This window comes from Heterodontus francisci, unplaced genomic scaffold (genome assembly GCF_036365525.1).
Source record: "Heterodontus francisci isolate sHetFra1 unplaced genomic scaffold, sHetFra1.hap1 HAP1_SCAFFOLD_836, whole genome shotgun sequence".
NCBI classification, from domain to species: Eukaryota; Metazoa; Chordata; class Chondrichthyes; order Heterodontiformes; family Heterodontidae; genus Heterodontus; species Heterodontus francisci.
The window spans coordinates 246,576-264,075 of record NW_027141810.1 but is presented as its reverse complement, the minus strand read 5'-3'; the positions used below and the strand labels follow the sequence as shown (position 1 = coordinate 264,075).

Sequence of the window (17,500 nt, the reverse complement as noted above, 5' to 3'; positions counted from 1 at the left end):
GAAGAGATGGAGAGTGAGACAGAAAGTGACAGACAGAGATTATCTTTTATAAAAAGCCAAGCCAGGCTGTGCTGCTCATAGAAGCTATTGCTGGATGGTCAAAATGCTCAGTCCATGTTGGAGCAGTATTACTGCAAGATTCATGGATCCAACTGAATGAAAACAAAATTAAAACCCTTAATTCTTAACCGTCAAAGAACTGCTATCTAACTGTACAGTCACTGTTTAATCAGGGAAGGGTCACTCACTTGTCCTGGGAGTGTTTGATGTGGACAGTGTAGATGGAGCTTTACTCTGTATCTAACCCCCGTACTGTACCTGTCCTGGGGAGTGTTTGATGGGGGACAGTGTAGATGGAGCTTTACTCTGTATCTAACCCCCGTACTGTACCTGTCCTGGGAGTGTTTGATGGGGACAGTGTAGAGGGAGCTTTACTCTGTATCTAACCCCCGTACTGTACCTGTCCTGGGGAGTGTTTGATGGGGACAGTGTAGATGGAGCTTTACTCTGTATCTAACCCCCGCACTGTACCTGTCCTGGGAGTGTTTGATGGGGACAGTGTAGATGGAGCTTTACTCTGTATCTAACCCCCGTACTGTACCTGTCCTGGGAGTGTTTGATGTGGACAGTGTTGAGGGAGCTTTACTCTGTATCTAACCCCCGTACTGTACCTGTCCTGGGAGTGTTTGATGGGGGACAGTGTAGAGGGAGCTTTACTCTGTATCTAACCCCCGTACTGTACTTGTCCTGGGAGTGTTTGATGTGGACAGTGTTGAGGGAGCTTTACACTGTATCTAACCCCCGTACTGTACCTGTCCTGGGAGTGTTCGATGTGGACAGTGTTGAGGGAGCTTTACACTGTATCTAACCCCCGTACTGTACCTGACCTGGGAGTGTTTGATGGGGACAGTGTCGAGGGAGCTTTACTCTGTATCTAACCCCTGTACTGTACCTGTCCTGGGAGTGTTTGATGGGGACAGTGTCGATGGAGCTTTACTCTGTATCTAACCCCCGTACTGTACCTGTCCTGGGGAGTGTTCGATGTGGACAGTGTCGATGGAGCTTTACTCTGTATCTAACCCCGTACTGTACCTGTCCTGGGGAGTGTTTGATGGGGGACAGTGTAGAGGGAGCTTTACTCTGTATCTAACCCCCGTACTGTACTTGTCCTGGGAGTGTTTGATGTGGACAGTGTTGAGGGAGCTTTACACTGTATCTAACCCCCGTACTGTACCTGTCCTGGGAGTGTTCGATGTGGACAGTGTTGAGGGAGCTTTACACTGTATCTAACCCCCGTACTGTACCTGTCCTGGGAGTGTTTGATGGGGACAGTGTAGAGGGAGCTTTACTCTGTATCTAACCCCCGTGCTGTACCTGTCCTGGGAGTGTCCGATGGGGACAGTGTAGAGGGAGCTCCACTCTGCATCTAACCCCTGTACTGTACCTGTCCTGGGAGTGTTTGATGGGGACAGTGTAGAGGGAGCTTTACTCTGTATCTAACCCCCGTACTGTACCTGTCCTGGGGAGTGTTTGATGTGGACAGTGTTGAGGGAGCTTTACACTGTATCTAACCCCCGTACTGTACCTGTCCTGGGGAGTGTTTGATGTGGACAGTGTAGAGGGAGCTTTACTCTGTATCTAACCCCCGTACTGTACCTGTCCTGGGAGTGTTTGATGGGGACATTGTAGAGGGAGCTTTACTCTGTATCTAACCCCCGTACTGTACCTGTCCTGGGAGTGTTTGATGGGGACAGTGTAGAGGGAGCTTTACTCTGTATCTAACCCCCGTACTGTACCTGTCCTGGGAGTGTTTGATGGGGGACAGTGTAGAGGGAGCTTTACTCTGTATCTAACCCCCGTACTGTACCTGTCCTGGGGAGTGTTTGATGGGGGACAGTGTAGAGGGAGATTTACTCTGTATCTAACCCCCGTACTGTACCTGTCCTGGGGAGTGTTTGATGTGGACAGTGTTGAGGGAGCTTTACACTGTATCTAACCCCCGTACTGTACCTGTCCTGGGGAGTGTTCGATGTGGACAGTGTTGAGGGAGCTTTACACTGTATCTAACCCCCGTACTGTACCTGTCCTGGGGAGTGTTTGATGGGGACAGTGTAGAGGGAGCTTTACTCTGTATCTAACCCCCGTACTGTACCTGTCCTGGGAGTGTTTGATGGAGGACATTGTAGAGGGAGCTTTACTCTGTATCTAACCCCCGTACTGTACCTGTCCTGGGAGTGTTTGATGGAGGACAGTGTAGAGGGAGCTTTACTCTGTATCTAACCCCCGTACTGTACCTGTCCTGGGAGTGTTTGATGGGGACAGTGTAGAGGGAGCTTTACTCTGTATCTAACCCCGTACTGTACCTGTCCTGGGAGTGTTTGATGGGGACAGTGTAGAGGGAGCTTTACTCTGTATCTAACCCCCGTACTGTACCTGTCCTGGGAGTGTTTGATGGGGGACATTGTGGAGGGAGCTTTACTCTGTATCTAACCCTATAATAACTATGTGCAACGTGGTGTGAGCAGAAAGCAAACTAGTGACGAGTGAAGCTGTCTGGAAGAGTGTGGTTTTTATTATGAGCTTTGCACTCTCAGTGATTCCCTCTCTGTTCCTCCTCCTGACTCTCGGTCCACTCTCAGTGATTCCCTCTCTGCTCCTCCTCCTGACTCTCGGTCCACTCTCGGTAACTCCCTCTCTGCTCCTCCTCCTGACTCTCGGTCCACTCTCGGTAACTCCCTCTCTGCTTCTCCTCCTGACTCTCGGTCCACTCTCGGTAACTCCCTCTCTGCTTCTCCTGCTGACTCTCGGTCCACTCTCGGTAACTCCTTCTCTGCTCCTCCTCCTGACTCTCGGTCCACTCTTGTTGACTCCCTCTCCGTTGCTCCTCCTGACTCTTGGTCCACACTCGAAGTTGCCAGCCTCCTCACGCTCTCCCTGATGAAACGATCAGGGCAGAATCCTGTGGAGTGAACCCTCTCGAGTAGGTTTGATGCTGCACCCGAAAGCCTACTCCTCCTGGTGTTGAGGATACTGGATAGGTATGTCTCACCCAGGCTATTAATCACAGACTGCAACGAGAGTCAGAGGAGAGGCACACAGAATCAGAGGGGAGGCACAGAGAGTCAGAGGAGAGGCACAGAGAGTCAGAGGAGAGGCACAGAGAGTCAGAGGCACAGAGAGTCAGAGGGGAGGCACAGAGAGTCAGAGGGGAGGCACAGAGAGTCAGAGGGGAGGCACAGAGAGTCAGAGGGGAGGCACAGAGAGTCAGAGGAGAGGCACAGAGAGTCAGAGGCACAGAGAGTCAGAGGAGAGGCACAGAGAGTCAGAGGGGAGGCACAGAGAGTCAGAGGAGAGGCACAGAGAGTCAGAGGCACAGAGAATCAGAGGAGAGGCACAGAGAGTCAGAGTAAGAGGCACAAAGAATCAGAGGAGAGGCACAGAGAGTCAGAGGCACAGAGAGTCAGAGGCACAGAGAGTCAGAGTGGAGGCACAGAGAGTCAGAGGCGCAGAGAGTCAGAGGGGAGGCGCAGAGAGTCAGAGGGGAGGCGCAGAGAGTCAGAGGGGAGGCGCAGAGAGTCAGAGGGGAGGCGCAGAGAGTCAGAGGGGAGGCGCAGAGAGTCAGAGGGGAGGCGCAGAGAGTCAGAGGGGAGGCGCAGAGAGTCAGAGGAGAGGCGCAGAGAGTCAGAGGGGAGGCACAGAGAGTCAGAGGGGAGGCACAGAGAGTCAGAGGGGAGGCACAGAGAGTCAGAGGGGAGGCACAGAGAGTCAGAGGGGAGGCACAGAGAGTCAGAGGGGAGGCACAGAGAGTCAGAGGGGAGGCACAGAGAGTCAGAGGGGAGGCACAGAGAGTCAGAGGGGAGGCACAGAGAGTCAGAGGCACAGAGAGTCAGAGGGGAGGCACAGAGAGTCAGAGGGGAGGCACAGAGAGTCAGAGGGGAGGCACAGAGAGTCAGAGGGGAGGCACAGAGAGTCAGAGGCACAGAGAGTCAGAGGGGAGGCACAGAGAGTCAGAGGCACAGAGAATCACTCAAGTCAATTCACTCTCCATGAGCTGCCTTGTCCATCAATCACACCTGCATCTAACAAGTAACTGCCCATTGGTGCCGACTCTCCCCGCGGTATGGGTCCCCCACAGGTGCTGACTGTCCCCGGTGTACGGGCCCCCCACGGGCACTGACACTCCACGGGGTACGGAACCCCAAGGGCACCACCTCTCCCTGGACTACAGGACCCCACGGGCACAGACTCTCCCCAAATTACAGGTCCCCACAGGCACTGATTCTCCCCAATGGGTGCTGACTCTCCCCGGAGTGTGGGACCCCACGGGCACCCACTCCTCCTGGGGTACGGGTCCCCACGGGCACCGCCTCTCCCCAGGAGACGGGTTCCCACGGGCACCTACTCCCCCCGGTGCAGTGGACCCCACAGGCAATGACCCTTCTGGGGTATGGGTTCCCAAGACCCTCCCTATCTCTGTACCCTCCTCAAGCCCTACAATCCTCTGAGTTCCTCCCATTCTGGCCTCTTGAACCTAAGAACTAGGAGCAGGAGTAGGCCATTCAGCCCTTCGAGCCTGCTCCATCATTGAATACAATCATCGCTGATCTTCAGCTTCAACCTTCAGCTGCACATTTCCCCCACTCCCCCGTCACTCAATTCCCTGAGAGGTTAAAAATCTGTCTATCTCAGTGTTAAAGATACTCAACGATGCCAGCATCTGCAACCCTTCAAAGACTCACAACCCTCGGAGTGGAGAAATTTCTCCTCATCTCAGTCCTAACTGCCCCTGAGCCTGTATCCCTGTGTTCTACATTCCCCAGCCAGGGGGGATATCAATCTCTCCAGTTACTATTTCTGACATTGCTTTCTGTGGTAATGGGAGACACCGAGGAGGAAGATGAGGCTCTGACTAGGCCCCTCGTCACTGAGTCCAGTGTCGTAGTGTCCTCCCCCTCCCCATCTCAACCCACCTTCCCAGATCCTGCCCCCCTGAACCCCGCCAACCCCTGGCTCACCTGCCCTTTGCCCTCTGGCCCAGCTGCAAGGTCCGGTAGGGTGCCGCTTCCAACGAGCTCCTCGGGGCCGACGTGAGGGAGGTGCGAGTCAGTCCCAGGCAGCATGTCTGCCTTGGTCTGATGGCTGAGACTCGCGGTGAAGGAAGACACCTTGTCTGAGAGGGAAAGGGAGAGAGACAGAGAGGTTTCAGTTAATCAGGCAGCACCTGAATGTCGAACAACAGTTCGAGCAGAGCCTCACAATCATTAGCATTTCATCACTGGTACCTCAAAGAAAGCTCATCAAAACAGAGCACTTTCCAGTAGGGTGACTGTCACCAGAACAGACAATTTATACACAGCAAGATCCCACAAACAGCACATCATCAACGAACGTTCAGTGACGTTCCTCGAGCAATAAATACTGACCCCCAGGACACTGAAGAGAAACTACCCCCTGCCACGCCCCTCCACTACTTCCCTCCCTCCTGCTTCTTCCAATGTAACTGTGGGATCATTTACATCCACCTGAGAGATCAGACAGGGCCCTCAGTTTAACGTCTCATCCTGAAAGACAACAGCTCTGACAGTGTGACACTCCCTCAGTACTGACCCTCTGACAGTGTGACACTCCCTCAGTACTGACCCTCTAACAGTGTGACACTCCCTCAGTACTGACCCTTTAACAGTGTGACACTCCCTCAGTACTGACCCTCTAACAGTGTGACACTCCCTCAGTACTGACCCTCTAACAGTGTGACACTCCCTCAGTACTGACCCTCCGACAGTGTGACACTCCCTCAGTACTGACCCTCTAACAGTGTGACACTCCCTCAGTACTGACCCTATAACAGTGTGACACTCCCTCAGTACTGACCCTATAACAGTGTGACACTCCCTCAGTACTGACCCTCTAACAGTGAGACACTCCCTCAGTACCGACCATCCGACAGTGAGGCACTCCCTCAGTACTGACTCTCTGACAGTGTGACACTCCTTCAGTACTGACCCTCCGACAGTGTGACATTCCCTCAGTACTGACCCTCTAACAGTGAGACACTCCCTCAGTACCGACCATCCGACAGTGAGGCACTCCCTCAGTACTGACTCTCTGACAGTGTGACACTCCCTCAGTACTGACCCTCCGACAGTGTGACATTCCCTCAGTACTGACCCTCTAACAGTGAGGCACTCCCTCAGTACTGACCCTCCGACAGTGCGACACTCCCTCAGTACTGACCCTCCGACAGTGCGGCACTCCCTCAGTACTGACCCTCCGACAGTGCGGAACTCCCTCAGTACTGACCCTCCGACAGTGAGGCACTCCCTCAGTACTGACCCTCCGACAGTGAGGCACTCCCTCAGTACTGACCCTCCGACAGGGAGGCACTCCCTCAGTACGAACCCTCTGACAGTGCGGCACTCCCTCAGTACTGACCCTCCAACAGTGAGGCACTCCCTCAGTACCAACCCTCCGACAGTGCCGAGCTCCCTCAGTACTGACCCTCTGACAGTGCGGCATGCCCTCAGTACTGACCCTCTGACAGTGCGGCACTTCCTCAGTACTGACCCTCTGACAGTGCGGCACTTCCTCAGTACTGACCCTCCGACAGTGAGGCACTCCCTCAGTACTGACCCTCTGACTGTGCGGCACTCCCTCAGCACTGACCCTCCGACAGTGCGGCGCTCCCTCACTACTGACCCTCCAACAGTGCGGAGCTCCCTCAGTACTGACCCTCCAACAGTGCAGCACTCCCCACAGTACTGACCCTCCGACAGTGCGGCGCTCCCTCAGTACTGACCCACCGACAGTGCGGCGCTCCCTCAGTACTGACCCTCCGACAGTGCGTCACACCCTCAGTACTGACCCTCTGACAGTGCGGCACTCCATCAGTACTGACCCTCCGACAGCGCGGCACTCGATCAGTACTGACCCTCCGACAGTGCAGCACTCCCTCAGTACTGATGCTCCGACAGTGCAGCACTCCCTCAGTACTGACGCTCCGACAGTGCAGCACTCCCTCAGTACTGACGCTCCGACAGTGCAGCACTCCCTCAGTACTGACGCTCCGACAGTGCAGCACTCCCTCAGTACTGACGCTCCGACAGTGCAGCACTCCCTCAGCACTGACCCTCCAATAGTGCAGCACTCCCTCAGTACTGACCCTTTGACAGTGCGGCGCTCCCTCAGTACTGACCCTCCGACAGTGCGTCACTCCCTCAGTACTGACCCTCTGACAGTGCGGCGCTCCCTCAGTACTGACGCTCCGACAGTGCAGCACTCCCTCAGTACTGACCCTCCAATAGTGCAGCACTCCCTCAGTACTGACCCTCTGACAGTGCAGCACTCCCTCAGTACAGACCCTCTGACAGTGCGGCGCTCCCTCAGTACTGACCCTCCGACAGTGCGTCACTCCCTCAGTACTGACCCTCCGACAGTGCGGCACTCGCTCAGTACTGACCCTCCGACAGTGCGGCTCTCCCTCAGTACTGACCCTCCGACAGTGCGGCTCTCCCTCAGTACTGACCCTCCGACAGTGCGGCTCTCCCTCAGTACTGACCCTCCGACAGTGCGGCTCTCCCTCAGTACTGACCCTCCGACAGTGCGGCTCTCCCTCAGTACTGACCCTCCGACAGTGCGGCTCTCCCTCAGTACTGACCCTCCGACAGTGCGGCTCTCCCTCAGTACTGACCCTCCGACAGTGCGGCACTCCCTCAGTACTGACCCTCCGACAGTGCGGCACTCCCTCAGTACTGACCCTCCGACAGTGCGGCACTCCCTCAGTACTGACCCTCCGACAGTGCGGCACTCCCTCAGTACTGACCCTCCAACAGTGTGGAGCTCCCTCAGTACTGACCCTCCGACAGTGCGGCGCTCCCTCAGACTGACCCTCCGACAATGCGGCGCTCCCTCAGTACTGACCCTCCGACCATGCGGCGCTCCCTCAGTACTGACCCTCCGACAGTGCGGTGCTCCCTCAGTACTGACCCTCCGACAGTGCGGCACTCCCTCAGTACTGACCCTCCGACAGTGCGGCGCTCCCTCAGACTGACCCTCCGACAGTGCGGCACTCCCTCAGTACTGACCCTCCGACAATGTGACACTCCCTCAGTACTGACCCTCCGACAACACTGACAGCATGAATGCTGACCTGGATTAAAGGGCTCGTGTCTCTGGACAGGTTTGGAACTTGACTGTGATGACCATACACAAGTACTCAGTGTCTCAGTATAAGAGTGACCTTAGATCACACTCGGAGCACTGTGTACAGTTCCGGTCTGGTTAGAGCACACTCGGAGCACTGTGTACAGTTCCAGTCTGGTTAGATCACACTCGGAACACTGTGTACAGTTCCGGTCTGGTTAAACCACACTCTGAGCACCGTGTACAGTTCCGGTCTGGTTGGACCACACTCGGAGCACTGTGTACAGTTCCGGTCAGGTTAGACCACACTCGGAGCACTGTGTACAGTTCCGGTCTGGTTAGACCACACTCGGAGCACTGTGTACAGTTCCGGTCTGGTTAGACCACACTCTGAGCACTGTGTACAGTTCTGGTCTGGTTAGACCACACTCTGAGCACTGTGTACAGTTCTGGTCTGGTGAGATCACACTCGGAACACTGTGTACGGTTCCGGTCTGGTTAGACCACACTCGGAGCACTGTGTACAGTTCCGGTCTGGTTAGACCACACTCGGAGCACTGTGTACAGTTCCGGTCTGGTTAGACCACACTCGGAGCACTGTGTACAGTTCCGGTCTGGTTAGACCACACTCGGAGCACTGTGTACAGTTCCGGTCTGGTTAGACCACACTCTGAGCACTGTGTACAGTTCCGGTCTGGTTAGATCACACTCGGAGCACCGTGTACAGTTCCGGTCTGGTTAGACCACACTCTGAGCACTGTGTACAGTTCCTGTCTGGTTAGACCACACTCGGAGCACTGTGTACAGTTCCGGTCTGGTTAGATCACACTCGGAGCACTGTGTACAGTTCCAGTCTGGTTAGACCACACTCGGAGCACTGTGTACAGTTCCGGTCTGGTTAGACCACACTCGGAACACTGTGTACAGTTCCGGTCTGGTTAGACCACACTCGGAGCACTGTGTACAGTTCCGGTCTGGTTAGACCACACTCTGAGCACTGTGTACAGTTCTGGTCTGGTTAGACCACACTTTGAGCACTGTGTACAGTTCCGGTCTGGTTAGACCACACTCGGAGCACTGTGTACAGTTCCGGTCTGGTTAGACCACACTCGGAGCACTGTGTACAGTTCCGGTCTGGTTAGACCACACTCGGAACACTGTGTACAGTTCCGGTCTGGTTAGACCACACTCGGAGCACTGTGTACAGTTCAGGTCTGGTTAGACCACACTCGGAGCACTGTGTACAGTTCCGGTCTGGTTAGACCACACTCGGAGCACTGTGTACAGTTCCGGTCTGGTTCGATCACACTCGGAGCACTGTGTACAGTTCCGGTCTGGTTAGACCACACTCTGAGCACTGTGTACAGTTCCGGTCTGGTTAGACCACACTGGGAGCACTGTGTACAGTTCAGGTCTGGTTAGACCACACTCGGAGCACTGTGTACAGTTCCGGTCTGGTTAGATCACACTCGGAGCACTGTGTACAGTTCCGGTCTGGTTAGACCACACTCGGAGCACTGTGTACAGTTCCGGTCTGGTTAGACCACACTCTGAGCACTGTGTACAGTTCCGGTCTGGTTAGACCACACTGGGAGCACTGTGTACAGTTCCGGTCTGGTTAGATCACACTCGGAGCACTGTGTACAGTTCCGGTCTGGTTAGATCACACTCGGAGCACTGTGTACAGTTCCGGTCTGGTTAGACCACACTCGGAGCACTGTGTACAGTTCCGGTCTGGTTAGACCACACTCGGAGCACTGTGTACAGTTCCGGTCTGGTTAGATCACACTCGGAGCACTGTGTACAGTTCCGGTCTGGTTAGACCACACTCTGAGCACTGTGTACAGTTCCGGTCTGGTTAGACCACACTCGGAGCACTGCGTACAGTTCCGGTCTGGTTACATCACACTCGGAGCACTGTGTACAGTTCCAGTCTGGTTAGACCACACTCGGAGCACTGTGTACAGTTCCGGTCTGGTTAGACCACACTCGGAACACTGTGTACAGTTCCGGTCTGGTTAGACCACACTCGGAGCACTGTGTACAGTTCCGGTCAGGTTAGACCACACTCTGAGCACTGTGTACAGTTCTGGTCTGGTTAGACCACACTTTGAGCACTGTGTACAGTTCCGGTCTGGTTAGACCACACTCGGAGCACTGTGTACAGTTCCGGTCTGGTTAGACCACACTCGGAGCACTGTGTACAGTTCCGGTCTGGTTAGACCACACACGGAACACTGTGTACAGTTCCGGTCTGGTTAGACCACACTCGGAGCACTGTGTACAGTTCAGGTCTGGTTAGATCACACTCGGAGCACTGTGTACAGTTCCAGTCTGGTTAGACCACACTCGGAGCACTGTGTACAGTTCCGGTCTGGTTAGACCACACTCTGAGCACTGTGTACAGTTCCGGTCTGGTTAGACCACACTCGGAGCACTGTGTACAGTTCCGGTCTGGTTAGACCACACTCGGAACACTGTGTACAGTTCCGGTCTGGTTAGATCACACTCGGAGCACTGTGTACAGTTCCGGTCTGGTTAGACCACACTGGGAGCACTGTGTACAGTTCAGGTCTGGTTAGACCACACTCGGAGCACTGTGTACAGTTCCGGTCTGGTTAGATCACACTCGGAGCACTGTGTACAGTTCCGGTCTGGTTAGACCACACTCGGAGCACTGTGTACAGTTCCGGTCTGGTTAGACCACACTCGGAGCACTGTGTACAGTTCCGGTCTGGTTAGACCACACTCGGAGCACTGTGTACAGTTCCGGTCTGGTTAGACCACACTCTGAGCACTGTGTACAGTTCTGGTCTGGTTAGATCACACTCGGAGCACTGTGTACAGTTCTGGTCTGGTTAGACCACACTCGGAGCACTGTGTACAGTTCTGGTCTGGTTAGATCACACTCGGAGCACTGTGTACAGTTCTGGTCTGGTTAGACCACACTCGGAGCACTGTGTACAGTTCCGGTCTGGTTAGACCACACTCTGAGCACTGTGTACAGTTCCGGTCTGGTTAGACCACACTCGGAACACTGTGTACAGTTCCGGTCTGGTTAACCACACTCGGAGCACTGTGTACAGTTCCGGTCTGGTTAGACCACACTCGGAGCACTGTGTACAGTTCCGGTCTGGTTAGATCTCACTCGGAGCACTGAGTACAATTCCGGTCTGGTTAGACCACACTCGGAGCACTGTGTCCAGTTCCGGTCAGGTTAGTCCACACTCGGAGCACTGTGTCCAGTTCCGGTCTGGTTAGACCACACTCGGAGCACTGTGTACAGTTCTGGTCTGGTTAACCACACTCGGAGCACTGTGTACAGTTCCGGTCTGGTTAGATCACACTCGGAGCACTGTGTACAGTTCCGGTCTGGTTAACCACACTCGGAGCACTGTGTACAGTTCCGGTCTGGTTAGACCACACTCGGAGCACTGTGTACAGTTCCGGTCTGGTTAGATCTCACTCGGAGCACTGAGTACAATTCCGGTCTGGTTAGACCACACTCGGAGCACTGTGTACAGTTCCGGTCTGGTTAGACCACACTCGGAGCACTGTGTACAGTTCCGGTCTGGTTGGACCACACTCGGAGCACTGTGTACAGTTCCGGTCTGGTTAGATCACACTCGGAGCACTGTGTACAGTTCCGGTCTGGTTAGACCACACTCTGAGCACTGTGTACAGTTCCAGTCAGGTTAGATCACACTCGGAGCACTGTGTACAGTTCCGGTCTGGTTCGATCACACTCGGAGCACCGTGTACAGTTCTGGTCTGGTTAGACCACACTCTGAGCACTGTGTACAGTTCCGGTCTGGTTAGATCACACTCGGAGCACTGTGTACAGTTCCGGTCTGGTTAGACCACACTCGGAGCAGTGTGTACAGTTCTGGTCTGGTTAGATCACACTCTGAGCACTGTGTACAGTTCCGGTCTGGTTAGATCACACTGGGAGCACTGTGTATAGTTCCGGTCTGGTTAGACCACACTCGGAGCACTGTGTACAGTTCCGGTCTGGTTAGATCACACTGGGAGCACTGTGTACAGTTCCGGTCTGGTTAGACCACACTCGGAGCACTGTGTACAGTTCCGGTCTGGTTCGATCACACTCGGAGCACTGTGTACAGTTCCGGTCTGGTTAGACCACACTCTGAGCACTGTGTACAGTTCCGGTCTGGTTAGATCACACTCGGAGCACTGTGTACAGTTCTGGTCTGGTTAGACCACACTCTGAGCACTGTGTACAGTTCCGGTCTGGTTAGACCACACTCGGAGCACTGTGTACAGTTCCGGTCTGGTTAGATCACACTCGCAGCACTGTGTACAGTTCCGGTCTGGTTAGATCACACCCGGCGCACTGTGTACAGTTCCGGTCTGGTTAGACCACACTGGGAGCACTGTGTACAGTTCTGGTCTGGTTAGATCACACTGGGAGCACTGTGTACAGTTCCGGTCTGGTTAGACCACACTCGGAGCACTGTGTACAGTTCCGTTCTGGTTCGACCACACCCGGAGCACTGTGTACAGTTCCGGTCTGGTTAGACCACACTCGGAGCACTGTGTACAGTTCCGTTCTGGTTCGACCACACCCGAGCACTGTGTACAGTTCCGGTCTGGTTAGAACACACTCGGAGCACTGTGTACAGTTCTGGTCTGGTTAGACCACACTCGGAGCACTGTGTACAGTTCCGGTCTGGTTAGACCACAACCGGAGCACTGTGTACAGTTCTGGTCTGGTTAGATCACACTCTGAGCACTGTGTACTGTTCCGGTCTGGTTAGATCACACTCGGAGCACTGTGTACAGTTCTGGTCTGGTTAGACCACACTGGGAGCACTGTGTACAGTTCCGGTCCGGTTAGATCACACTCGGAGCACTGTGTACAGTTCAGATCTGGTTAGACCACACTCGGAGCACTGTGTACAGTTCCGGTCTGGTTAGATCACTCTCGGAGCACTGTGTACAGTTCAGATCTGGTTAGACCACACTCGGAGCACTGTGTACAGTTCCGTTCTGGTTAGACCACACTCGGAGCACTGTGTACAGTTCCGGTCTGGTTAGACCACACTCGGAGCACTGTGTACAGTTCCGGTCTGGTTAGACCACACTCGGAGCACTGTGTACAGTTCCGGTCTGGTTAGACCACACTGGGAGCACTGTGTACAGTTCTGGTCTGGTTAGATCACACTCTGAGCACTGTGTACAGTTCCGGTCTTGTTTGACCACACTCTGAGCACTGTGTACAGTTCTGGTCTGGTTAGACCACACTCTGAGCACTGTGTACAGTTCTGGTCTGGTTAGACCACACTCGGAGCACTGTGTACAGTTCCGGTCTAGTTAGACCACACTCTGAGCACTGTGTCCAGTTCCGGTCTTGTTTGACCACACTCTGAGCACTGTGTACAGTTCTGGTCTGGTTAGACCACACTCTGAGCACTGTGTACAGTTCCGGTCTGGTTAGACCACACTGGGAGCACTGTGTACAGTTCCGGTCTGGTTAGACCACACTCTGAGCACTGTGTACAGTTCCGGTCTGGTTAGATCACACTCGGAGCACTGTGTACAGTTCCGGTCTGGTTGGACCACAGTCGGAGCACTGTGTACAGTTCCGGTCTGGTTAGACCACAACCGGAGCACTGTGTACAGTTTCGGTCTGGTTTGTCCACACTTGGAGCACTGTGTGCAGTTCCGGTCTGGTTAGACCACACTCGGAGCACTGTGTACAGTTCCGGTCTGGTTAGACCACACTCGGAGCACTGTGCACAGCTCTGGTCTGGTTAGACCACACCCGGAGCACTGTGTACAGTTCCGGTCTGGTTAGATCACAGTCGGAGCACTGTGCACAGTTCTGGTCTGGTTAGATCACACTCTGAGCACTGTGTACAGTTCCGGTCTGGTTAGATCACACTCTGAGCACTGTGTACAGTTCCGGTCTGGTTCGACCACACCCGGAGCACTGTGTACAGTTCCGGTCTGGTTAAACCACACTCTGAGCACTGTGTACAGTTCCGTTCTGGTTCGACCACACCCGAGCACTGTGTACAGTTCCGGTCTGGTTAGAACACACTCGGAGCACTGTGTACAGTTCTGGTCTGGTTAGACCACACTCGGAGCACTGTGTACAGTTCCGGTCTGGTTAGACCACAACCGGAGCACTGTGTACAGTTCTGGTCTGGTTAGATCACACTCTGAGCACTGTGTACTGTTCCGGTCTGGTTAGATCACACTCGGAGCACTGTGTACAGTTCTGGTCTGGTTAGACCAGACTGGGAGCACTGTGTACAGTTCCGGTCCGGTTAGATCACACTCGGAGCACTGTGTACAGTTCAGATCTGGTTAGACCACACTCGGAGCACTGTGTACAGTTCCGGTCTGGTTAGATCACTCTCGGAGCACTGTGTACAGTTCAGATCTGGTTAGACCACACTCGGAGCACTGTGTACAGTTCCGTTCTGGTTAGACCACACTCGGAGCACTGTGTACAGTTCCGGTCTGGTTAGACCACACTCGGAGCACTGTGTACAGTTCCGGTCTGGTTAGACCACACTCGGAGCACTGTGTACAGTTCCGGTCTGGTTAGACCACACTGGGAGCACTGTGTACAGTTCTGGTCTGGTTAGATCACACTCTGAGCACTGTGTACAGTTCCGGTCTTGTTTGACCACACTCTGAGCACTGTGTACAGTTCTGGTCTGGTTAGACCACACTCTGAGCACTGTGTACAGTTCTGGTCTGGTTAGACCACACTCGGAGCACTGTGTACAGTTCCGGTCTAGTTAGACCACACTCTGAGCACTGTGTCCAGTTCCGGTCTTGTTTGACCACACTCTGAGCACTGTGTACAGTTCTGGTCTGGTTAGACCACACTCTGAGCACTGTGTACAGTTCCGGTCTGGTTAGACCACACTGGGAGCACTGTGTACAGTTCCGGTCTGGTTAGACCACACTCTGAGCACTGTGTACAGTTCCGGTCTGGTTAGATCACACTCGGAGCACTGTGTACAGTTCCGGTCTGGTTGGACCACAGTCGGAGCACTGTGTACAGTTCCGGTCTGGTTAGACCACAACCGGAGCACTGTGTACAGTTTCGGTCTGGTTTGTCCACACTTGGAGCACTGTGTGCAGTTCCGGTCTGGTTAGACCACACTCGGAGCACTGTGTACAGTTCCGGTCTGGTTAGACCACACTCGGAGCACTGTGCACAGCTCTGGTCTGGTTAGACCACACCCGGAGCACTGTGTACAGTTCCGGTCTGGTTAGATCACAGTCGGAGCACTGTGCACAGTTCTGGTCTGGTTAGATCACACTCTGAGCACTGTGTACAGTTCCGGTCTGGTTAGATCACACTCTGAGCACTGTGTACAGTTCCGGTCTGGTTCGACCACACCCGGAGCACTGTGTACAGTTCCGGTCTGGTTAAACCACACTCTGAGCACTGTGTACAGTTCTGGTCTGGTTAGATCACACTCGGAGCACTGTTTACAGTTCCGGTCTGGTTAGACCACACTCGGAGCACTGTGCACAGTTCTGGTCTGGTTAGACCACACCCGGAGTTACTGGGAACAGTTCCGGTCTGGTTGGACCACACCCGGAGTTACTGGGAACAGTTCCGGTCTGGTTAGACCACACTCGGAGCACTGTGCACAGTTCTGGTCTGGTTAGACCACACCCGGAGTTACTGGGAACAGTTCCGGTCTGGTTAGACCACACTCGGAGCACTGTGTACAGTTCTGGTCTGGTTAGACCACACCCGGAGTTACTGGGAACAGTTCTGGTCTGGTTAGACCACACCCGGAGTTACTGGGAACAGTTCCGGTCTGGTTCGACACACCCGGAGTTGCTGGGAACAGTTCTGGTCCCCACACCTTCAGAAGGAGATATTGGCCTTGGAGGGAGTGCAGTGTAGATTTACTGGAATGATACCGGAAGCCAAGGATTAAATTACCAGGTGAGATCACACAAACTAGGGACAGTATTCCCTGGAATTTAGCTTAAGGGGTGGATTTGGTCGAAGTTTTCGCAATATGCAGGGGGAATATATCGAGGTAGAGAGAGAGAGTGAAACTATTTCTCTGGATTGGGGAGTCTCGGACGAGGGGGTGGTCAGAGACGGAAAATGAGAGCCCGGGGATTTCAGGAGTGAAATTCGGAAACGCTCCCACAAGCAAAGTGCGGGAGAAGTTTGGAATTCTCTCCCGCAGACAGCAATCGATGCTCGACCGATTGTTCATGTTAAACCTGAGATTGATCGAGTTTTGTCACCCCGGGGTGTTAAGGGACATGGGAGGGGGGGGGGGCAAAGGCGAGGATGTGGAGTTAGGGTCACAGATCAGTCACAAGCTCGTGGAATGGAGGTATAGGCTGGAGGAGAGGGGCTGAACGGCCTCCTCCTGTTCCTGTGTAACAGGTTCGAGAGGGGCTGAACGGCCTCCTCCTGTTCCTGTCTAACAGGCTCGAGAGACTGAATGGGCCTCCTCCTGTTCCTGTCTAACAGGCTCGAGAGGGGCTGAACGGCCTCCTCCTGTTCCTGTCTAACAGGCTCGAGAGGGGCTGAACGGCCTCCTCCTGTTCCTGTCTAACAGGCTCGAGAGGGGCTGAACGGCCTCCTCCTGTTCCTGTCTAACAGGCTCGAGAGGGGCTGAACGGCCTCCTCCTGTTCCTGTCTAACAGGCTCGAGAGGGGCTGAATGGGCCTCCTCCTGTTCCTGTGTAACAGGCTCGAGAGGGGCTGAATGGGCCTCCTCCTGTTCCTGTGTAACAGGCTCGAGGAGAGGGGCTGAATGGGCCTCCTCCTGTTCCTGTGTAACAGGCTCGAGAGGGGCTGAATGGGCCTCCTCCTGTTCCTGTGTAACAGGCTCGAGGAGAGGGGCTGAATGGGCCTCCTCCTGTTCCTGTGTAACAGGCTCGAGGAGAGGGGCTGAATGGGCCTCCTCCTGTTCCTGTGTAACAGGCTCGAGAGGGGCTGAATGGGCCTCCTCCTGTTCCTGTGTAACAGGATCGAGGAGGGGCTGAATGGGCCTCCTCCTGTTCCTGTCTAACAGGCTCGAGGAGGGGGGCTGAATGGGCCTCCTCCTGTTCCTGTGTAACAGGCTCGAGAGGGGCTGAATGGGCCTCCTCCTGTTCTTGTGTAACAGGTCCGAGAGGGGCTGAATGGGCCTCCTCCTGTTCCTGTGTAACAGGCTCGAGAGGGGCTGAATGGGCCTCCTCCTGTTCCTGTGTAACAGGCTCGAGAGGGACTGAATGGGCCTCCTCCTGTTCCTGTCTAACAGGCTCGAGGAGGGGGGCTGAATGGGCCTCCTCCTGTTCCTGTGTAACAGGCTCGAGAGGGGCTGAATGGGCCTCCTCCTGTTCTTGTGTAACAGGTT

General features: G+C 54.6%; 1 protein-coding gene across 1 annotated transcript in view; it reads right to left on the bottom strand.

Annotated features, from left to right (window-relative positions):
* Positions 1–17,500, bottom strand: part of LOC137364730 (uncharacterized) — a 167,280-nt gene that overhangs the window by 76,896 nt on the left and 72,884 nt on the right. The window contains exon 20 of the mRNA XM_068027760.1: positions 5,016–5,170. Coding sequence (XP_067883861.1) covers positions 5,016–5,170 — 155 coding nt within the window. The remainder of the gene's footprint in view (positions 1–5,015; positions 5,171–17,500) is intronic.